Here is a 24,844-nt window from a genome sequence, read left to right as displayed (position 1 = left end):
ATAAACTTTAAAGTATATTGCAATACTTTAAAAAAGATAAAAGTCAATCGATAATATTGAAAGGTATTACAATTTACATAAAATGTTATAAAATGGCAGGAAAAAATGCTGATAAAAGCTATATTTAACAGTATTTATATTCTGGCATTTTTTAACATTTTATGTAATTTGTAAAAGCTATATTTGTCAGTATTTTTTTCGCGAAGGATGCTGATAATTCTATATTTATCAGTATTTTTTCTGGCATTTTATAGCATTTTATGTAATTTGTAGTCATGTTAAAATGTTAACAGGTAAAAAAGTATAAATGAACCTTAAAAATAAATACGTCATACACAGTAAGAGCAGGGACAATTTAATTGTTGTTCCCCTACTATCTCTCTATATTGGAACTAGTAAGTTTTTTGAAAAATATAAAATATTTTGCGGTATCTTTTCGAATTACAGCCACTGCTGTAAATTTGCAAATATAAAAAAGACAAGTGTAAGCCCCACGAATAAACTGCATATTGAGACTGTCAAGCATCAGACAAGCGACACGAGAGTCACGCAAATTTTTACATGATAATAAAAATGCCATTGTCTGGAAGAGGTGGCTCACCTGCAGCTGGTAATTTTGTCATTGTGACAACGATGCAATTGTATGGCTACCACCTGGCTGTCCGTCACAATGATTAATTTGCCATCGTCGTAGCTGCCATCCTTTGGTTGATCTGCGAATAAAGCCAGTGTTAAAAATGCCTTCGTTTATGTGATATCTGTGCTAAAATTTCTCTCACCGTATTGCATGGTTCTAACTATCTCCAGATTGCGAATGGGCTCACTCTTGGTCAAAACATCAATCTCCTCGATGACCACTGAGGTGACCTTATTCGCGGAATCGGCGGATTCGGCATTTACCGACTTGATGATCTTGCCGTGATCTGTTAAAAGAATTATTGTAGATTTTTCAAACCTATTAAAGAAAGTTTCCTTTTGTACTACTCACCTGTGCCCACAAAAATAACATCATATGTCTTTCCGCCTGGAGTTTTGATCTGTGCATCTACAGCGATTTGAGTGAAGCGGTATCTGTAAAGGATCATAAGAAATTAGCAAAAGGTTTTCCAAATAGAAAGAACATTTTTGTCCATATATTATCTGCTTCTTAATTACTTTTCCCATTCGAACTCATTTTGATGTAGTTCTTCTCTTTCATCAACGACTCTGGCGGTTAGCATCTAAATGAAGGACAGAATGTCAATGCATGTTTTCTTTATTTTGCGACATTGTGTTCGCCAGTTTTCCTGACAATGGACGTACGTCTGTCATTTCGGTTAGATGTCCATTAATAATGGACGGACGCCAAAATGGTCGCCACTGCCAGGATGTGAAGGGAAAAAGGATGTGGCTGGTTGACTGGCTGGATGGCAGTACTGGTTAGTGGTGGAGTACGACAAACAACTACCATTGCAACATGACTGCCAACATAAGATACATACGGCAAGGACTGCTGCAACAGCAACGGCAACAAACAGTTTGTGTTTTTATGGAAAAAACATATTCCGAACAACAACACAAGTAGATGAAATAAAAACGAGACGAAACGAAAATTTTCCTCTGATTTCACCGCAAAAACGACGCCCGTCTACGCCCATCCCCGCGTTGTTGCAACATTTGTGGCCTGGTCCACGTCCATTGTTGCTGTCATGCCTGCTGCCTCGATTTAAATGCAAATGCCTGGCAGCAGGAATGGAAGCTTCCAAATGGGAGCTGGGAACTGGGCTCGCTCCATGTCCCATTGCTCTGCTTTTTTATTGTTAATTAACTAATCTTGTTTTTGGGGCTTCGGTCTGTGTGGAGCAACAATTTGCAAATTGTTTAACATTTGTGCGAATAATTTATTAAAGAAAGTTTTCATTTCAGTTCAGATGAGGATGGAATTTGGAATGTTTTTTGGAAATTAAATATTTTCTCTGTTGAATGGCATGCCGAAAAATGAAGTTTGAGCTTTTAGATGGAAATGTTTCACACATTTCACGGTTGAAGCCTTTAAAAATAAATTAAAGCTGCGAAAATGGAAAATAAACTTATAAAAATAGTAAGCAAACAACTAGTTTTACCTTTTAGAAAGGTAAAAAGAATTCTGTACGCATTTTAACAATAAAAAAGAATTTTAAGCAACTTAAAGTCAATTTAGCAAGCATAATTTGTCAATTATTAATCAACTAGAATTAAAATAAAATTTTTTTTAAATAATGCTAAAAAGTATTTTGAACTCAAGAAAATTCTGCATATGCAAAACCAATATGTTCGCAGGAAAAACAGATATGTTTGAATAGAACAGGGGAACACGACCTACGGGTCAAAGTCCAAAGTCCTGGCAATTGAAACTTGCAAAAATGTTGCCAACTTTTGTATCGCTCCGATGAGTTCAAAGGGCGATGATGACAGCAGAGTCGGCAGCAGAATAAGGAGGGAAGTTAGTCGTTATTTGTCGACCCCTTACAGCCCAATTCACCACCTCGCAAATCGGGCAGGCTGAGCAGGGTGAAAGCGATAAGAACACGTTAAGGACAATGCGATACCTTGGGACAGGAAGATGCAGACGGGATATGGTCAGCCAGCTGGCAGACATCGGTTGAATATGGGATGCTTCCGGTCTGCGTCAGGAAACAATTTGTAACAGAGCCCGAACTGGCTGGAACATTCAACTTTTGTCGAGATGCTGCCACGAGTACGGCTTTCAACTTTGCGCTCAACTTTAACCACCGACCCAGCCCACTATGCAAATCATCTGCTTCTTTCCCAGATTTATTTAAGCCCCGCCCCAACAGGCAGCTGGCACTCGAGGAGCGGAAATGGCCAGGCCAAAACGAAAATTTTATAAATTTATGTTTTGGCCCAAATGCCATAAATTCCGGAGAATTTTTGATTTGATTTTGTCATTTGCGTTCAATAAATCCCCCCACATTATCCAGACTCGTTTTGCGGTATGTTGTTCTGGTCTCAGCTCAAGAATAATTTATGCGTGTTTTTCGAATCGAAATCGAAAATATGATAAATGTGTTTCCCAAACCAAACCGTCTTGACCTGGCTCAAAGGCCGCTAAGCTGTTAAAGATGTGTTAAAAGTGAAGAAAGTTTTACTACTGCAGACAGAAACTAAAGAAATACCGTGGAATAAAAGTATAAATATATTTTGTGAATACCAAAATGAAATAATAATAAAATATTGAGCATAAACTCAGAAAATTAAATATTGGGAATTTAATAAACATTTCTTTAATGATATTACTTTCATTTTAAGTCGTTCTGTATTTTTTTTTTAAATTTTTTTCGGGCTTTTAAATGCTAAAAATAATTTTTATTGTGACCCCCTATTTTGAGTGTGCAGTTGATTTTTATTTAGATAGTTCAATGATTGCCAGATAATCTTCCCTTTCGAAATAAAAAAGCACAGCAATTTTAGCTGCATGTGAATTTCATAAATTAAGCGACTCTGTGTTTGCGCACATCCTTGGAGGTGATTAAGTATTGACTTTATGACCCAGTTAATTAATTGATTAATGACCTGACAATGACTGTTAATCGTGATTTCCAATATTAAATCACAATTCAAGGCAGAGGGATTTAAGTCGAGGGAAAGTCATATAACTGACGGACTGCCATAAGAGAATAGCTGAGCTTAAAAAAATATACTGAAGGAACTTTTGCGCATTTTTATGGCTTTCAATTGAGTGTCCCGGGGTCTTGATTAAATTCCGATGCACGCCCGCGTCCTCGGGCGAAGCATCCGTTGCTCCATACCCCCAAAAAGCAATGAGTCAGTTGCAGAAAGTGGCTGCCCCACTTCACCCACTTTACCCACTCCACCCACTCCACACATTTGTTGTGGTGTGCTCATGTGGCACACAAAATGTTCAGTGGGTGCGGATGTGGAAGGGATGCGGATGCGAATGCGGATGGGGATACGGATGCGGATGCGGAGGAGCGGCTGGAGCGGCTGGAGCTGGTCCGCAGACTGCGTTGTTGCTACGTGTTCCATATTTCATTCTAATTTATTCAGTTGTGCATACATATTTTCGTTACGGGTTGCCTCCTCGGCGCATCCATGCATTTCCTTCTGGCTGGCTCGCTTCGTTTGCTTCAAACTATTGCAAAGGCAAAGGCAACTGCAGCTGCCCCACCACCTGTGCCACCACACAGCTCCACAGTGGTTCTTGCAGCTGCCAAAAATCATTTTGACAATGAGCTTTTGAACTCGATCGAGTAATCCCCAGTTTTGGCTTTATATATGTTATGGTTGTTAGCCTTTTTGACTAGAAACTGTGTTTCAAGAGGTCAAAATAGTGCTGTATGCCTTAACTTGGTTTGTCTAACATATTACTGATTTGTACTTCAATTTAATAAAATGCAATTAATTTTTTTTTTTTTGTAACATAAAAATTTGAAAGTTTATGAATTTTTGAAAACTACTGATAGATTTTTTTAATAATAATAATTTATAATTGACAATGGGTTCTTGTGTTCAATATGTTTCTAAGAGAGCATTGTTAACCAAAAAATGTTTTCAGCCTTTAAAGTTTTAAGTTGTGTGTCGCCTTATTATTGATTTTTATTCTCTATACAATGTAATTAAGTTTATATATATTGATTTGATTTTGAATTATTTATGAAAGTTTAAAATTTAATTTTATTTGATTTAAGAAATTTTTAAAATAAACTCACATTAAGATTTTTAATAACGTCTAAAAACCTGTCTGTTCAACAACAAAATTCGGGTTTTATTTAAAAAACTCAGGCGCTGTTTTGTTTAAATGTGGTAACAATAACCACACCATGATTTAATATCTTTCTCTTACATATTTTCACATCTAGTACAATAAACATGGAAAATATTGACCCAATGTGCACCAGTCACCTCTCTGGCGCAAGTGGTGCTCAGTGGCTCGCCTATGATTTAGCCCTCTTTAAAGTTTCACCGCTTTGCCAGCGCACACATCTCGGCGCAATTCGCCATAATTGTGGCTCAATTACATGGAAAAGTTACCAAATTGAATTTTTAAATTTTCCCCCCCGCCGGCCAAAGTTGCCCTCTGGCGCTGGTGGCAACCACCCGCCCAATTTCTTTCCGCTTGCAGTTCAGGTTGCTTCGGTTTATGGTTATTTGCGCTGACTAACACCTTATCGCATTTCCATAAAGTGGAACAGATGGCGCAACATGGAGCAAACGAACCCATATATGATGATGGCAAATCTATGGCAGGATTCATTTTTATGTTGAAAAATAGTGAGTTTCATTATGTGATGACAGCCGCAACTATAATACTCCTAATTCCTTTAAGTCCCATTTATTTTCTGCCATTTGCAACCACTAAACCAGTCGCGGTTGTCCACTTGGCTGACTGTGGATTTATTTAGTGCTCACAGTAGTTCTGTCATATCTTCCTCACCGGAAACGGAAGTGACGAAGCAACGAAATAAGGACCATGTGCATATGTGGCAATGCAGTTACTCACATTGTGCTCGTCCGGACCAAAATCGGTTGACTGAAAAATGCCGGCACACTCTCGTCCATTAGTGAATGTGTTTTGATGAAGTTCAATGTGGGATCCGGAAGCATTCTCGAATCGTTGTGACAAGAACCGGGACGCGTGTCGGGAACCTAAAAAAGAACAAGTTACAAAAGGTAAATAACATATTGCTTAAAATAACTAAAATAAAAAATTAAGTATATTGGACAATTTACAGTAGCAATACTATAGATGATACCGTCAAATATTCCCTAAAAAATGGATTTGTAATTTCTAAGACATTCTTTTAGCGTTTGAAAACTTCTTTGAAGTCGCAGAACTCTGTGGCAAATGAGGCCAAAACCCAAATCGATGGCGACATGTGCAGTCATCTGCTGGAAATTGGCAAAAGCATTCGAGAGATGCAAATGCAAATTTTGTGCCAAACGTAAAATACATTTTTATGGCACGCCGGCCATAAGTCATAAATTGCCAGGCCACAGATGTGCTGGAGTGCGGTCGCCAGAAACTTAGGGATGGAATTTGAGCGCTTAAGGACTACGGGACTCACCTTGGCATTGTTTACTGGCAGCCAGTTGGAGTTGATGCCGGTCTGCTCCTTGAACTGGCCCTCAAACGTATCGGCTATGTCCTGTGGACGGAGATGAGAAATGCAAAAGGGAAGGGCCGAAATTTAATTTTCCATTTCAGGAAACAATTCTGTGGCAGCCAACTCACCTGCAGGGCGAAAGCACAAACCGCTGAGCCGGGAATCGAGTTGCTCGGCGTGTTGAAAACTCCGTATATCAGTTTCGAGCTCATCGAGCCATACTGTCCCTCCACCAGGTTGCTGGCCGATTCTGGGTGTGACAAATAAATTAAATACCCATGTATGTATTTATCATATTATCTACATACAAAAAATTCAGTTTGTAGAAAATAAATTAAAAAAGATTGATGCCTTCATCAAGCTTTTTTTCTCAGATACAATTGTTTAATTAACATTAAATTGAAATTTGTTGCTTTCAAAGAAATAATGACCGCTGTGCACAGTTAATTTAGTTTAAGCAACACATAATTAAATGCAATGTAGTTTCATGAAAGGTAATCAATAGTTTTAAATTGTGTAATTATTTGCGGATATTTTTTTAAGAAAACTAACTACACTGATAAGAAAATGGAACAGTAAAGATAAATAGCTGAAATCATAATATTGAATACAGTGCATATTAAATTGCATGATAAAAAATTAAAAATTTAAGTTAATGTGGAAAGTATTATTTTAAAAATTGTTTCTATTTGATTAAAATGAATTTTATTTGAGTTAAATATGCTTTAAGTTTAAATTAAATTTTCAGATTTTTAAATTAAATCGAAAAATAAGCAAACTAATATTTATAAATTAGTTTAATGGATGAAAATCAAAAGGATATATTGATATATTGAATACAAAATAATCGGATTTACCACGTTTTTTTTTTACCAGTGCAGTTTTTATTTACAATGATGTTACGGAAATTAATACATTTAATACATTTCTCAGACTAACGGACGCAATTTATATTTCATATGGTATAGTACTTTTAGATATACCTTTATAAATTTTTTCAAAATCCTAGTGTTTTCTGTAGCCGATTTTTTTTTGGGCATATTCACAGTGCAGGTTCGCTGTTTTAATCGAATACTTACGGATTTCATTAAAGTAGAACGGATAATCGCCCGGAATGGAGCAGTTGAGGCGGGACTTGAGGAAGGATGTCCAGCGGTTGCGGAAACGATGCGGGCCACCTTTGTCCCACTTGCAGACGCGGGCAACTCGCGAATAAATCGCCTGAAAGGAACAAGCAAGGATAAGATATTAATACTGCTCAGCTTGGGGCCAGCAATTCTTTAGATTTCGAGGACCAACTAATGCGACAATCTGCAAAGCATCAATAAAACGATGGAAAATACCGAACATCAGCAGTTATTTTGTCCGACTTTGTTTGTATTTGATTCTGTTGCGTTTGATTGCATCTGTTGGTGCTGGCCAAATTGATTGGAAAACTCGCTTCTCGTGTGTGTGTGTACTCACCTTGCCGCAGTTGATGAACTCCACAGCGGTTTCCCGAAAGAAGAAATAGACAAAGTCTCCCTGCGTAAATGAACTTACAAAGTTTGGCGCTGCGAAACAAAAAATTGGGGAAAAGTTTGGTCATCAAATTCATTTATAGTTTTCGAGATTGTAAACACTTTTATGGCTGTCAGTTCTCAAATATTGTAAATTTTCATGAATTTATGATGTACGCGTGTGCGTATTTGCGAGTATTATACGACATCAGCGGTAATTTTGATTTTATGGTTTCATTCATATTAGGCAATAGAGGGTGAACATGTAAGTTATCTTTTAGGTTTTATGTATAAATTAAAATTTAGTAGTTTCCTAGATGACATCATGTTAATGGCAAGGTGTCCAAATACAATGTTAATAAAGTAAAATACAAATAATACAAATATTAAAATGTAAAGCATTTAAATGTTCTACATGTTGCCTTATATTTAAACAACCAAATTATAAGCAAACATTTTGACAGACAATGTTGAAAAATAAACAAATTTACTGACAATAAAAATCATAAACTTCCGTTCTAAAAAGTCATAAGCATAAATTGTCTCAAAAGTAATAAATTCAATTAGCAATTTATTTCGGGTTCTCTTTAAATGGCTCTAAAAAGCACGACCAGCAAAACCTCCTGAGTCATAGTTGCCAATACTGGCCCTATGGGCTATTTATTATAAATTTTGAATTCTGTCGCACATCATCAGTGGTAAATGACAGTCGAACGTGCCATGTCGACTCGGACTCAGATTCAGTTAATGGAAGCTGAACAGGGCCAAGGCCCTTGAAATATGCAAAAGGCAATCGCGCGCCATCGTAAACTGACATTCGACAGGACACCGACAATCATGGAAGGCGATTGGGAATGAATATGGAGATGGGTATGGGGATGGGAATGAGTACCCAGGACTCGCACTCGCACTGCGCTTATAAAACGAAAGCGCCAGCTTTCCTGACAGGGTCCATGACATTTTCAATTACCACAAGTGGCCACAATCGCCGCCAGTAACTTACCATTGAGACTTAGGCTATCGTACTGCTCCGTCTGCAGTGGCTCCCGGTAGATAATCGGATCGCTGCCGCTGAAATCCGCCACGGTCCCGGAATAAAGTTCGTTGTCTGCAAAACAAAGGGTAAAAACGAAAAAGTTTAGCAAAATTGAAACCCAAATGGCATACCTACATACTTAAGCAAAAACTTATTTAAACGATAACAGTAGCCACACTGAATCATCAGACATAAATGTCAATTTCGTATAGTAATTCGGTTAAATTTTCTTCTCAAATCTCTTAACTTATTCAACTATAAAATATTACACATAAATGTCAATTACGAGTAATTCAATTACATCATAAAAAATACACTTTTGTTAATGCATTAAAGAAAATACATCTGGAGTAATATAAAGTATTTATCAACTGCTGTTATTCAAGCTAAAGTCAGTATTCATACGTTCTGTTGGCGGACTAAATGTTAGCGACAAATTCCATTAAGCTAAACGACAAACACTGAGGGGAAAAGTTTGACATGTCTTCTTGGATGGCATTGAATTCGCCAGCGGCCACATTGAGAAGATAAATGAGATTTTCTTGTTTTTATTTTGTTGTTTTTGAATCTGTTTGTGCAGCGAATTGGCTCGCGCTTGTCAGAGGCTTTGGCTTTGGCTGTCGCTTTGTCCTTGCTGAGCGTTGGCAGCAATAAAATAAAGATAGCTAGTGAAATAAATATGGAAAAACAGAATCAAGCTCGAACAATAGAAACGGAAATTCCGAGCGCCCCGCTTATTGTCTGGCCGGAAATGGCTTTGCTGTCGGCATCAAAATCTCAGCAACTCCATGCACACAACTCGACGGGACACAAGCCAATGCAATCATCAAGAGCTCGATGCGACAGGATAGATCCACACATATTTTTAAAGAGAAAAGCCTTATCGCTTGGATGCCAAAATATTAATCGCCCAATCGTTTTGTTTGCTTTTCAAGCAAAAAAAAGTTACAAAAGGTTGACTTGCCTTAGATTAAAAAAAAAAGTTAAAATATAAGGCAACTTTTCTTCAAACTTTTCTTAAAAATTTCCCAATTTGTAATAAAAAACACTATTGAATAGTTAAAAAAATAAATTGTTAATAAATAAATAAGAATTAAATGTACTAATTAAACACACAGTTAAATTTTGTTTAAAGTAAATCATTGAAACTTTGTTGTACAGTTACCAGCATGTTTCAAAACTCTTCATAACAAACTAAGCTTAAGATATGTAAAATAAATATGAATAATAAATATATATAAATAAAGCTTTTTAGAACGAAAGAAGCAATCGTTTTTATTTTCTGCAATTCTATAGTCGAAAATTACATGTTTAAACGTTGCGGGAAGAGCGTATAAGTGAGCGATTGGTCGCAATTTCAATAGAATTTCATGATGATGGCCTTACAAAGTTGAACGCATTTTGTGATTTTCGGTCGTGTTTTCTGGGTTGGCCTACAACGGACGGCCGCCCAGTAATCTATCAAATTTACAGCCCGGCACGTGGGCGTGGCAGGTACACTGAAAAGCGGAATGGAAAATGGGAATTACGTGACAGGAACGTGAGCGGCAAAATAATCACAGGGCTCGTTCGAAACGAGTGACTAGCGAGAGCTACATTAATTTAACAAAAAGCCACATTAAAAGCGTCGTCTGCAACAAATTAATTTTTACCACCACCCCCGCAGAATACAGCTCCCATTAGCCCCACAGGAAACCCTCTGATACTTCAGCAGGCGAGTGCTTAAATTAAGAGGCTGTAAAAGTCACGCGGTGAGTGAAAAGTGAAAGTGGGGAAGTACCAAAAAATCATCCACAACAGGGGCACTGAAGAGGGTTGCTAAAATAGCAGACGTGGTACAGGTGGGGCTAACGGCCAATAAAAACAATTTTCCAAGCGGAGCTAATGGGGAAGGGATCTTAAATCAAAATTATCAAATCTATTGCTGAATATATCAAAAATGGAAAGCGTTAAGGAATTTTGAACGAACGCCAACAAAGGTGTGTTTTTAAGGAGTTGATAAGACGCTGATGACTCTGCTCATGTGAATAAGAATGTTTTAGTTTGCATAGCAATTTTACCAGTTTCTGGAATTTATTTTTCAAGCTTATTTCTTCCTAAGCGTTCCCTGTTTTAAATAAAAATAAATATGTAGGCTGTTATTTAGAACCAAATTTGACATCAATTTATATTATCCCTATTAAAGCGTAAGATTTGAATTCCGACTTTTAAGCCTTGTGTTCCTATGAAAACAAAAAAGGTTTTGCTTAAATGCGCGTAATTAACAATGAGATTGCAATTAGCATGGCGACCGAATGTTGTCATTGCTGTAGTTTTATTTGGGAGTAAGTTTTTTGTCGGACCGAAGCTTGTTTCTTTGGCCTTCGCTAACAAGCTGCACAATAGGACCAGCCCCCAGCCATCAACCCGTCGACCTGTCGCAACATCGACAGGACACGAAAAGTTGCAGGTGGCACCTTTGGCCTTCGCCATCCTCGCTGCATCTAATTGGTTTTTGTTTGTGTGTGTTCTACCCGTCTCTCTCCTTCCGCTCTGTTCTGTCCTTCTCTTTCTCGTCATTGTTTCGTGCAGCGAGGACGTTTGTTTTTATTGTTTGCTCATTATAACGCCAGTTTTACCTGACGATCCACGTCCAACGGAGCAGGACTCGAACTCAAAATCCGACTCAGACCGAGGCTTTGGAAACTTTTCCGCATTGCAGCAATTGCCCGGGCTTAACTCATTTTAAATGACAATCTAGCGTGCAAAAATTATGCACATCGCCCTGTCTCTTTCGCTCGATGGGCCTCTCTAGGCGCTTCTCAATAAGTCTTGGTCGACTTGCACAATTTCAAAACGATTTCGCTGCCACTGACTGTGGCGGCATAAAGTTCGATAAACTCTTTAAGTGACTTAATCGATTTTCTGGGCCAGTCGAGGGAAGCGGAAAATGCTCTTTAGAGCGTCGAGAACAAGGCGTAATGAAAGTTCATCGCGTTGACTGCGGCAATTTGCATATTTTTGCATGTTTTATTATGCGGCTGGCATACACACACACGAGCACACGCTAATACATAAATTACACTCATTTTCAATGACAGGCCGAAAGGACAGAGATAGGGGGTACAAGTAACGAGGACACCGGCGGGAATCAAGCTGGGACCGGCCAAGCTTTATTACCGGAACGTTGTGTTTTAAATATTTGATATCTAACACATACACTTCACGTCCAAACACACTTATAATTGCCTTTTTTCAGGGTCCAGGCATAAGCATTGTTTTTGGCTTCTGCCTAATACCTTGAATTACGTTCATTCATGCCTGCGTTCAAATAGCCCACTTAGGAATAATTACCCTCAACCGTGTACATTTACATCATGCATACCAATGTATTTCTGCATAGACATTTGGAGTAAAAACGTCAGCTGTGCTGCAATCCGGTAAATTGCTTAATTTGATGAAAATAACCGGAAATCTGTTGTGGAGAAAGATAACGTTCGTGTACCTCGCTATATAATTAGACAAAATTGAAGTGAATGTCGGTTTCTACTTTTATGAGTAAGCATTTATTCTCGTAATAACATTAAAAATTTTAAAATTCTATGTGCAATAGTGGAGGCATTTATAATACAAAATATTGCTAGTTTATAACGATTTGGTGTATGCTAGCAAGTAATTATACCCTTGCAGAGGGTATTATAATTTCAGTCAGAAGTTTGCAACGCAGTGAAGGAGACGTTTCCGACCCTATAAAGTATATATATTCTTGATCAGCATCACTAGGAGAGTCGATCTAGCCATGTCCGTCTGTCCGTCTGTCCGTCTGTCCGTCCGTTTATATGCAAACTAGTCTCTCAGTTTTAAAGCTATCTGCATGAAACTTTCCCAAAAGTTGTCTTTCTATTGCAGGTAGTATATAAGTCGGAACGAGCCGGATCGGACGACTATAGCATATAGCTCCCATAGGAACAATCGGAAAAATAAATGAAAAAAAATTATAACTTTGCTGTTTTTTAATTTTTTGTTTAGTTCTTCGACATATAGTAATGGTAAAATATTTCCGATTTACGGTTTAAATTTCATCAAAATCGGACGACTATAGCATATAGCTCCCATAGGAACAATCGGAAAAATAAATGAAAAAAAATTATAACTTTGCTGTTTTTTAATTTTTTGTTTAGTTCTTCGAGATATAGTAATGGTTTAATATTTCAGAATTACGGTTTCAATTTCATCAAAATCGGACGACTATAGCATATAGCTCCCATAGGAACAATCGGAAAAATAAATGAAAAAAATTATAACTTTTCTGTTTTTTAATTTTTTGTTTAGTTCTTCGACATATAGCAATGTTTAATTATTTCAGAATTATGGTATAAATTTTATCAAAATCGGACGTCTATAGCATATAGCTCCCATAGAAATAATAAAAATATATAAAATAACTATCTAATAATTGAGCTGCAAATAATCATAGTTTCAATGTTTTTTTTTAGCACATACTCAAGTAAATCATAATTTAAATGTTTTCAAAAGTATTTAATTAATGCAATAGCTGCAAGGGTATATGAACTTCGGCTTGCCGAAGTTTGCTTTCCTTCTTGTTTTATTATATGTTGTTCAAATTTGTTTAAATTTTTTAATCTCCGATCAAAAGTTCATATGCGTAAATAAACAGTGGCGATTTGCATTCGAAATTTTGAATATACTTTATGCCGCATTAATTAGGTTAATTACACTATACGCCTGACCTACTTTCACAGACAAGATATCCAATTCATAGTCCCAAACATCAGCCACCCAATCTCTAAGTCAAGGCTTTAATTACACTCGCTGGCTGAGGTCCCAGTGAGCACATTTTCTTTGCCATTTTGTGTGTTATCAATTTTTGGATGTAATTACACTTCACTTGTACTCTTAGAGAAATTCAGACGTTGGGGAATTAAATGGGAGGGTAGCAAAGTTTTGGCAACATGTGCGCCCCGCTGCAGCAGTTTCGCATTTTGCTCCACTTTCATTACTCTTTTCGGCTTTATGTAACTTTTTTACCATCTTTGTTCTGCTGATGCTTTCCATTGCCATTGTTTTTGGGGATTTCGAAAATTTGGCAATTAGCTTAATTCGCTTTTTATTGGCGCACCACAATTATCAGCTCTCGGTCCCTCTCAAGTCAGATTTGCATTTCCAAATGCATCTGCTGGGAAATCTGGCACTGCGCTTATAAACGATCGAATTAAAAGTTAATGACTTTCCTGTCTTTTCCCAAATGGTTATCCAAGTAATGGTCTGGGGCCAATGTTTCTAAACTTAAGCTTGGCCTGGCCATCTTTTCGGTGATTTTCGAATGCATTTGAGTGTGTTTCTGTGGCAAAATGGACAGCAGCGATTTGGCAGCATAAGGAAATTCTCAAATTTTTTAAAGCTTTTTTTTTTTTCATTTTTCCTAATTTAGAACAGATAGTCTATAGATAGTATAGTTAAAAGGCAGAATAATGCTAGGTAACTATTTGGTTTTATATCATTCCTTGCTTCGTGTGAAATATTTGGATAATGTTGTGATAATTGGTTTCCCATTTATGAGTTAGTTGTCTGATTGCCAGCGGATTTGTCATTTGAAGACGGACAAGCTTTTAACTTATGTAATGATCATTTCTTGCAAAAACAAAAAGACAGAGAATATGCATGGACAGACAGGATTAAGGACATTTGCAGTTCAGAGGGATTCCGAATGAGTTGCTTTCTAATTGGCAATTCAAAAGGGATGAGCAGTTGTCGTCTCAAGAATATTCCAACGAAGGAGGAACATCAAATCTATTTGAACTACATTTAATAGTAAGCTCTTGAAAAGTGGGTAATAACAAAAGCTTGTACTTATTTTTTTCTAGGGTTTTTTTTATATATTTATTTTGTTGTTTTGGGAGCAATTTTGGTAGCCTGAATACCAAGCCTTATTCGATACAAAATCTAAATAGATTTTTGTTAGAAAGTTTAAATTAAATATCTTCGCCAAGAGGTATTTCTTTTTACGGAAAATATGGATTAAAATGCAACAAAACGGACAAAGGAGGAATAATGAGCTGAGGAGCTCCATCCTATTTCAAGGATATGCTGATTTGAACTAAGAAAAGATGGGCTGTCCTGCTGCCCTCATTTCCAGCAGCTAATTGTTTCTTGTAATGTATTTTTTTTTTCTTAGCCAAAAGTGGGGAAAGAAAACCAAGAAGAGTCCGCGCATTGTCCGCTAAAAAGGGTCACAAGCTGTGCTTGTTTGGGGTGATTATTTTGTTTTTTTTTTTTTTTTAATGTTTTTTTCTATGCTTTTTGCGCCATTTGGTTTATTGTTTGGTCTTTGTTTTCGGGTACATATTTTACTGCAGACGCTTTTGGCTCGTTTTTTCACAAGCTTTTCGAGTGCCCTTTTAGGTGTGTGTGTGTATGCACTGGTGTCCTTTTATCCTTTGCAGTTTTTAGACGCTCATTTAAACTTTTGGCTCTTAGCAGATTTCATTGTTTTTAATGAAACTGACAGTTGTTGCTGTCGCTGTTCTTGTTTTTTGTTTAGTTGTTGTTTTTGAATTTTGCATTGCACCCGCACTTTAACCGAAGCCATCCTTTCAGCCGGCTTTGGTTTCCAGATAACGCGCCATTTGTTTTCTTTTGGTCATTCGCCTAAGCCAATTTAAGTTGGCTGAAATAAATTAGCTCTCCTTTACTTTTTAACGAGCTCTGGCACGGTTCAAACGACCCAAAACATTAGCAACAATGACCGTAAGAAGCAAATGATGCAAAAAAATGACCCTTAATTATTAAATAAATAAATCAGAACAATTTCGGGGATTACTGAGCTGAAGTGTTCAGCGCAAGAATATCTTCCTCGATAGTATAGTGGTTAGTATCCCCGCCTGTCACGCGGGAGACCGGGGTTCAATTCCCCGTCGGGGAGATGGAAATTCTTTTTTTTTTTTTAATTTCGCTGGGAGCATAATACTGTTTTTGCTCCCTATTCAACTTTAGTAAGTAAAGTTTAGTTCGAGGAAAAACTTTTAAAAAAAAATAATTTTATTTAATTAAGTATAGGCTTTTCTCTTGATTTTATCGCTATAATCAAATAATGAGGTTAAGTTCCTATAATTTCATTCCATACTAATCCAAACTATTTTAATTTACAACATTTATATAAATAAATAAAAAAAAACTTAATTCTCCCTGAAGCGGATACGAACCCCGGTCTACCGCGTGACAAGTGGGAATACTAGCCACTACACTATCGAGGACCTCCAAACAGGTGCAAGTAGGTGAATAAATAATAAATAATTTTTCGATGTCTTCCAACTGATAAAAAACAATACTGGCAGAAAATCTATTCAGGTGTTGTCTGAACGAACTCAAAAGCTTAGCGCGATTAAATATTTATATTTATTTATAATCCTCCTAATGCTACCAGTACATATACACTTATTAGTAAGTGCGCTAGTCTCAAGAATTATTCCAATTTCTTTAGTGAATTACATAAATATTTAAGATTTTATTTGATTTCCAAAGTTAAAGTCAACAAAGAGCAGCATTTGTTGGTGTCTAATAGTTCGAATGACTGTGAACGATGTTCCCATCAATGTGGTTAAAGTCCGGAAATAAATTATACAGAATCGAAAATGTAATCGATGGGGGGTGGAGGTAGATACGACTTTAAAGCGGTGTAAAGGATGAAAATGCCAACGGGGTGTGAAATTGAAGCGGTTTGTGCGATATGCAAATGCAGCTTGGACCGGTTTGGCAACGGTGTGTTCCCGGTTCAGAGTTTACGCGATGTCCTGCCGAGTCCTTGACATTTTCCGGTGGCGCCAATGTCCGACCCGAAAAACGCCTCCCTGGCCCCAACATTCGTCAGCGTTTTAATCGCGTTTGTGCATTTGCTCGGAAAAGTCTAAAATTGAACGCAAGTGATGGCAATTTGTACGCTTCGCTGTGCCTGAGAATTTACGGACGTGCAGAGGGCAAACACGAAGGACGCAGGAGGGATTGAATGGGGAGTGTGCCGAAATTAATATGCGTCGGCTTTTAGGGAGTGGGACAAACTTTGCCGGCAAGGGATTTGGCCGCTGTTGGCCATTTTCTTGAATTTTTTTTTTACACTTGGCCGGCAGCAGTAGCGTTGGCTCGTGATTAATGTGGCAAATGCGCAGTTATAAATTATTTATTACTATTCTTCGCATTGTTTCCTGAGGCGTGTACGAATTGGTAAGACATTTAAGCCACATTTTCAAGTGCCACAAAAGGTCAAAAAGGGGATGAAATCTGCGTGATGCCATTTTAATATTCATGCCGCATAGCGGGGCCAGTTAACACAAAATTATTTTGTAAAATATTGACACAAGACTTTAAAAAGCCTTTTGAGCTCAACAAAACTCAAAAAGCGAAATATTTTTGTGTCAGTTTTAAATGCTAAATCTCTTGACAGAAGAAATATTAGTTGATAAATATCAAGGCAGGGGGTCTATTTTTCTTTAAACTAAATGTGATATGAGTTGAATACCTAATATTTTATGCCACTTTGTTTCTTTAAAGAAACAAGGATAATACAAAAGATGTTCTTCTAAATGAAACTCATACTGACCCATACTTTTAGAAATTCTGAACTGCCGGCCATTACGAGCAACTGTGCCACTTCCAATTCCTCCTCAAACCTTAATTCCCAATGAAAACATTTCACAAATTAAACGACAAAGCCGGCTAATACGTGTTTCCTCTTCCCATTTTCTCCGGATCCACGGAGTAGGAACTTTTTTGCTTTATATTTTTTCTCGTGTCCTTCTCGTTTTGGTGTGTTTAATTTTTTATTGCGAAAGTTTTGTACTCTGGTCGATCTCAATGGGTGACACTGTCAGCGATTGAAATTTATTTCGCATGCACTTTTTAAATCGAACAAAAATAGATTCCTTCCGCCATATTGAAACACCAGGAAAGCGAACAGGACAAGGCGGTTGGGCTGGGGCGCTAGATGTCGTATATTGGTGGAAAAAGCAATTGAAAACTTCATCATGGTTACAACAATATTTTTACAACGAAATTGGCACAAAAATGTGTCCACGAACTTTTCCCGCAAAGCGTTAGAAAACCGGGTCCAAAAGTGGGGCTAAAATGGTCAGGAGTGGCGGGGGCGGGGGGCTGGGAAAACTTTTGTGCCAGTTACCGACCACGCCCACGTCAACCCATGACATCAACGCCCTGTCACGAATAAAAACTGAATTGATAACATTTTTCAGCTTGTTCTGGTTTTTCGGCCATTTTTTTCGCCAGTTTCTCTCTCTATATATATATTTTTTTTTGTATTTTTGAGTCGGAACTTTTCTAGACGAGCGCAGCGCCATTGTTGTTGTTATTTAGTGCACCACCATGATGGGATCTTTTTATGCGATGCCTCCGTCCCGGGCAATTTGTAATCTAAACAACATAGCCCGGCTAACCGTTCCCCAAATCCATGCCGCATATCCTAAAATCCTGGCAAGGCAAGCCCTGGAAATCTGACTAAAGACGCAGCTCGGTGGGTTAGGGACTATATGTAAAAATGTCGATTTTATATTAACACCATGAAAGGAAATCGAAGTGGAATAAGAAAATAGTAGCGAAAAATATAAATTGGAGGGGAATTTGTGCTTGCTAATACGTTATAATGGCACCACGGTTTTTTATAGTTATTTGGTGGTTATGTATGTATAAATAAAACAAGCCTTAAGACTTAAAATAAATATATATACTTCTTTATAAAAAAAATACAATGCTTTTTAATATTTAAAAAAATGTTACAACAAAAAAAGCAACACTGTGCTCTAATTTAATTTAAAAATAATTATTTTTTGTGTGGACTCCCAGAAGCGAACTGAATGACACCGCTCTGCACTCAATCTATATAAAATCCAATATACCCGGCGGCAACACGGAAAGTAATGGGAGCATAAATGGCTGCAAGCAATAAAGAAAATGGCGGCTGACAACAGCTTCAGGTTTGGCTGCTTCTTTTTTGGCCAGGATGTGGCAGCTTGTTGATGATAAACTCTTATGACCCACATTGGCGGGAGGTGTGGCGGGGGTAACCGGAGTAACGGAGGTCAGAGGGGTTCGGGGGGTTCATGAGCGTCGAAAAATGGGCGAGTTGCCAACACATATATGAGTGTGTGAAAGGAATACAAACGGAGACCCACACATATGGCCACACACAAGGTTGGCAGCTGCATCCGGCGGAAGTTTGTGGCAACACTCGGTGCCCTCACATGCCAATGGACCCAGCCAACACACACTTTCAAGTTAGTTATAAACGTTTATCGATATTATCTATTCGCCGGCCCACTCTCTCGTGCTCTTGGCAAAGTTTTCGCTGGCTGCAGACAATAAAATGCAAACAAATCACTGCGCGAAAACTTCACAACATGGCGGCAAAGAATGTCGATTTATGGGTGCCAAGTGGAAATATTATCAAAACTATGACTTTGCAGGCGACGGGTTGTGGGTATGGGGGCTCAAAATATTGCCCCCACGGCTGAGGACCCCAAATTCGCTTGTTTATTGGCTGAGTTTCTGGGTTTTGCGAGTGGCGAAAATAAAAATTCATTCTACATGCACCGAGCATTCAGTGTCAGTGGGGGAGTTTCAGCAAATGAAACTTTACTTTTGCGAAAAATGCACTGAAGTTGAAATATACATATACATATATATATGATCAAAAATAATCAACAGAGATGAAATATTCATTGAACTTACTAAATCAAATTTAGCGGATTTAGTTTTTTAAATTCCGTAACTTGTATGCTGAATTTCTACAACTTTTTCATTGTATTTTCACCGATTTTCCGTTTTAAAGATCGACCCACTTAACACACCTGCTAGCGCCATAAATTTCAATCAAATACTGAGCATAAAGAAATTATTTTCGGAATATTTTTATCAGTTCTGTGGGTTGAGAAACTCATTTCGCACATAATGTTCAGTTGGCTGCCATTCAAAAGCCAAACAATAATACTTAAAATTTATCAGGCGACCCCGTTCACAAAGTCAAACCTGAAAAAAGAGGTAACGGCAGGCATTGCATGATGAATGACAATTTTTACCCGATTTATATGGCCAATGCGATGAGTCTACTCACAGTCGCATTTCTTGCATTTTTCTCTCTTGTTGCGAATGGCGATAACAGGCAGAACAAAATGGACAATTCGCATACAAAATGGCCGTGCACAATAAATTATTCGGACGGCATAACAAAACCGGAAAAAAATCAAGAAGGCACAAATAAAAAGCAAATAGGTACATAAGAGGATACAGAAAAATTTGTTGAAAATTGTTGATACGAGCAACGGGTCGTATGAGTGTTTATGTAGTTCTTTTCTTGACCACAGAATTTTACAATTTAAGAGCACTTGTGTCCGAGTGTATAAATTGAACGTCTGAATAAAATATTGTGATTCTTGTACAGAAAAGAATTTCATAAGCAAGGGATATTCATTTGTCCTCTCGATATTACTGAAGTTTATCACTCATAAGTAGTGTTGACCCGTTGGCAGTGACTGTTTAAGTAACTTTTTTCTCGGCCTTGAAATACAAAATTTTAAGAGTTCTGGGTTTAAAGTACAAAAAATTAAACATTAAATGTAAAGATTAATGAACTTTTATCTATAAAAGTTTCAATAAGCCCCCAGTATTTGAACAAAGTGTGCACTTACCAGCCAGCACAGAGGTGGAGTTGTGACGGGGGTCGTAGGGGCACATCGCCTGTCCGTTTTTCGTGGCCTCCAGCGTGTAGTTGCTGTCGCTGATGATGTAAGTGTTGCACATTGGCCGGAACGAATTGGTGCCGCAAACGAAGAGGCGACCCGGCGATGGCACCACCATGATGCGAATGTAGTTCTGACAGGCCTCCTGAAAACGTTAAGAGTTAAGAATTGTATAAGATCGACTAGGAAGATTCCTCTTACTATATTTGTTAATCTTAGAAGGGAGTTAAAATGGTAAGCAAAATAAATTTCATCTCATTCATTCATTTGTTTTTCATTTTCAAATTAATTATTTTAACATCCTAGCGATTAAATTTGTTTTAATCATAAGGTAAAAATTTGATATAACAACATACATTTTAATAATCTAGCCAAACAATCGATTGCCTAAATCAAACTAATATGCAGACGTCTTTTAACCAGGATTTTTAAAAAGTACAAATTATAATATGGATAGAAGTGAAAGTAATAAAATTGACGAATAATTATCAAGATAAACTTCTATCCCTCTAAATTCTATCTTTCACATAAATCGTTAAAGATCGTACCTCGACAAATAAATACTTTACATAATTATATATTCCTCTTCTGGTTTAAAATATTTTTTTAGTTCTTCACTAAGCCATATGGAAAATGTTTCAATTGTTTCACTGACCCTTAAATACTTGAACAAGAGCAGTATTTGCGTTGAACTCATATGAAAGAGATGAAAATGTGTGCAACTCCCTCTTTGTCCCCATCTGTTTTGCATAAATGTTGCGCAAATTGTAATATTTAATGCGTAACGAAAGCACTTCGAAAACAAACAACGAATGTTCGCGGGGCGGTGCACCTGCAACTCAATAAATATTAAAAGGCAAATGCGCAACTTGCTCCCATTTAGAAGAGTCAGAGCGAATACATAAACGGCAGCGGCAACTTTTGCCATGGCGGAAAATTGTTGGCTGACATTTCCGGCGCCACCACCACCACCATCGAAACCATCCCAGTATGTCACAATTACAGCCGGAAGTGTTTGCACTCTGACAATTACAAATCATTTGAAATACTCCCAGGCAGCAGTTTCCATTGTACACCTTTCATTTGTGTTTAAACATTTTAACATTTTATTTGTATGCTACTAATTTTCACAGTTCTTAGTCGTGTTCATAACGAAAATAAACCGGGCCATTGTTAGGTATTTAACTTTCCACAAATAAATGTTAACTTTGGCACACAATTTGACGCCCTATTCTAGAATACATTTCCAGTTCGCATCAGCTTACAGATTGCATAAGAACTAGTTTGCTTAGCGATTTATATATCGGCATTTGCTCTTCTTGCTGTCTTGCAATCGCACAGAACTCGTTTTCATTTAATTTAGTATATCGTCCGGGAATATTTAACATGTTGTGCCCTTGTTTTGCGGGGCCAAACTGTTCGAGCATGAATTTAAATAAATTAACAAAAACAATTACATTAAGTCTAGGGGTTGGCTGTAAATCTGTAGTTTTTGTTATTTCCATTGTAATTAACATGCATTGCAGACACAGACAAACATGGTTTAGAATGCAATTAACTGTGAAATTTATTAATTTGCCTTCGAAATGTTGCGACAGCCATGGGCTGTTTGCCGCTGGTTAATAATGATTCTTATTTTAGTTTTTCCCAATAATTTGCCTCTCTTCCTCCTCAATCAAAATGTATAATGCATTTATTCTGCCTAAAAATACTTTCATTTCGTTTTTAACCACAATTTGTACAAGTTTGAAGTTTGGAATTTTAGATTTAAATAAATGCGAATATTGATGACAAAAATTCAAACATAAATTGTGAATTATTGAGTGAGAGAAATCAAGGAATGTATTTCTGATTTGGCCCTCAGGCTGTCTGGGTATTGTCGGTCATATTTCGAGTTCAAAAATTGTGAAATAAATGATTTTTACAGCGTTGTTCTTGTTGCCTGGATTCTCTGGTCCTGTCGTGTTTCAGCTTCATTAACGACATTTTTTCTGTCTACCTAAAGGCATTTTGGCAGCGGTCAAAAATATTCTTTAGCTTCATCTTTATAAGTTTTCTTTCCTTCGACGATGAACAATGAAACTTTTCCGTTGGAGTTGTGGTCTGACTTGTCCATGTCAATTTTAATGTTTCTTGTTTATTTTTTGAATTGTTTTATTCGTCAAACTTAAAGCAGAAATAGTGAAACTTATAATCTAATAAGCAGATAGTAAGTCGTCAGAAATTTCAGATTTGCATGGGAAGTCCAAAAAAGTGGGTAAAACGAGTTGTGTGAATAGTAGGATTAAAGCCACGATGAATGAAAATGTATCCAGTACAGTTTTGCATGGACCTGCATCATCAGCATTTTCCAATCGAACAATGGGCCACTGCAATCCCACATTCAACCTGTGAATCTAAGCTGGGAAAATTCTGGAAAAAGCCGTTTGCAAACCAAATCAAATGTTTAATGAGGACACAAGAGAAGGCCAAATTGCCACGTACGAATGTGAAGCATTGTGGTTCGTTTAATGATTAGGGCCATAGTTCCATTTAATGAGGATATCTAACTGATTGGGAAAGATATTTACACATTTACTTTACCCTCCAATTAAAAATTAGTTCATAATTATCGCTTCATGTAACATTTATATTTCGCTGAAACATTAAATTGTGTATCTGCTCAGTGCCGTGAGTGACTTTTATCCACAATAGAATTTTTTCTTTTTAATTTATCTGGTTCACTTATGTTAAATTCAATGGGCACTTTAAAAAAATATTGGTCTCGTATATCGGTCAGTTTAACCTCGATGGCAGCGTTTGAATATTTAATAAAAAGCCAGTTTTTTGGATGAATGGATTGAACTTATATATGTATATGGGCTGCTCATTTTGCCCATCACACCATCATGTGTTTACGCAGTTTTAATAAAATTTTTACGAAAGAAATCAATTAATTAAACATTGTACAGCCCGCTGAATGCAAGCTGGTGGGGAAAAATGGTAAAAAGAAGGTAAAGGGATATCATGTGAATTTGAATGACGACATATATGTTCATGTTTTAACAAAAGGCCACTTTTTTCTGATTTAATTTATTTCCCTGGTCAACTTTTTATAGCGTGAGCTATAGCTATATATTTGGACACCTTAAATGCATTCCGCATTTAAAAAGATTGCAGGTTTTTGCGACGTTCGTCCTTTGGCTGATTATCAACTTGATTAACTCGACGTTTTCGCATCCAAATTAGTGGCCAAAACGCCGGTTAATTAAAATTGTAAATTTTGAACTTTTCTTTTAATTTCTTCTTTCTGGCCAAACAATTGCAATTTATTTTTAGAGGGAAAAACCTTTTGTGGGAAACGGCAGTGCCGCACGCCATGGCTAGAAGTCCGAAGAAACTTAGGTGTTCTTTCCTCCCTTCTGATGCCATAAATAACGCGACCCACCCGTGCACAGACATATAAAGTGACCCCACTCAGGTGGAGCCGGCAAGCAAATTGAGTTCAACAAATTACACCTGCTAATGTTCTGGTTCGCCTTACTTTTGTTGCTCCTGCTGGCTGTGCAATTGCTGGCACGACCGGCCAACAAGTGTTGGCTAATTACGTGAGCAAAAAGCCAAACTTGAAGTGCACTTGAGCATGCACGAAAAAGGTGAAGAAAGTACTGGAAGGGCAGATGAGGCAGTTGGAATTTGGGTTAGAAAGTTACTGAATTAAAATAAATACATGAAGGAAAAATGTACATATAAAATATTTTTTGCTTTAAATAATAAATTATTTTCTATTGTCTTTCAACCGGTTAATTTATTTATATAAGAAACAAATTTTTCATTTCTTACTAAAAATTAAATTTACGAATTAAAGTTGTGCTGTTTGGTCTTCTACAAGAGTGTGTGCAAGGCAGCATTTGGCCTGGTTGACCGGAAACGGAAGACGAAACAAAAAATCCACCAACAAAGACAATTTGAAAGCCAAAATATTTGCCATTTCCATTAGGCAAAAGTTTGCTTTCAGGCTTTGATTTGCTCTCCTCCTCTGGACTCAATTTACCCCGTTTTCCTTCTGCGCAACTGGAATTTTCTTAATAGGTCAACGGCAGTGGCGAAGAGTTTTCAATAAATTTCCTTGATTTCTTAGCCACAAAGAAGAAAAACACAAGACCGAACCAACAACAGCAGAAAAAGTTGCATAAATCAATTTCTTCTTGTATGGGGCACTGCTTTTTCATAGTTTTCCGTGTTTTTAGCGCGAAAAAAGTTCAGATAGATGGCGAGAAAGAGAGAAACACTTTATTGCCTTGTTTTTGCATTTCTCTGGTAACGGAAGCAACAGCCAAAGTTGAAATCGAAATGGAAATAGGAATGGAAATGGAAATTGCAAGGCCATTAAGGCAACGTTCTTAAAAGTTTATTAACAGAAAGGGAAAAAGCTATGGACGAAATAAAATGTATATTTTGATTACCAGCTGACACAAAAATATT

The 24,844-nt window shown here is 37.2% G+C and overlaps 1 protein-coding gene and 1 non-coding gene across 2 annotated transcripts in view; one reads left to right on the top strand and one right to left on the bottom strand.

Annotated features, from left to right (window-relative positions):
• Window positions 1-24,844, bottom strand: part of LOC128263415 (semaphorin-1A) — a 143,721-nt gene that overhangs the window by 10,512 nt on the left and 108,365 nt on the right. Inside the window, 10 exon segments of the mRNA XM_052998448.1 lie at window positions 602-713; window positions 780-923; window positions 989-1,071; window positions 5,501-5,646; window positions 6,066-6,146; window positions 6,233-6,354; window positions 7,184-7,325; window positions 7,569-7,657; window positions 8,607-8,711; window positions 20,330-20,525. Coding sequence (XP_052854408.1) covers window positions 602-713; window positions 780-923; window positions 989-1,071; window positions 5,501-5,646; window positions 6,066-6,146; window positions 6,233-6,354; window positions 7,184-7,325; window positions 7,569-7,657; window positions 8,607-8,711; window positions 20,330-20,525 — 1,220 coding nt within the window.
• Window positions 15,490-15,561, top strand: Trnad-guc (transfer RNA aspartic acid (anticodon GUC)). Its single transcript has one exon. It is a non-coding gene; the product is annotated as a tRNA-Asp (tRNA).

The sequence above is a fragment of the Drosophila gunungcola genome, unplaced genomic scaffold (genome assembly GCF_025200985.1).
Source record: "Drosophila gunungcola strain Sukarami unplaced genomic scaffold, Dgunungcola_SK_2 000001F, whole genome shotgun sequence".
Lineage (NCBI taxonomy): Eukaryota > Metazoa > Arthropoda > Insecta > Diptera > Drosophilidae > Drosophila > Drosophila gunungcola.
The sequence above is the reverse complement of the archived record's forward strand: the minus strand, read 5'-3'. Positions and strand labels throughout refer to the sequence as shown.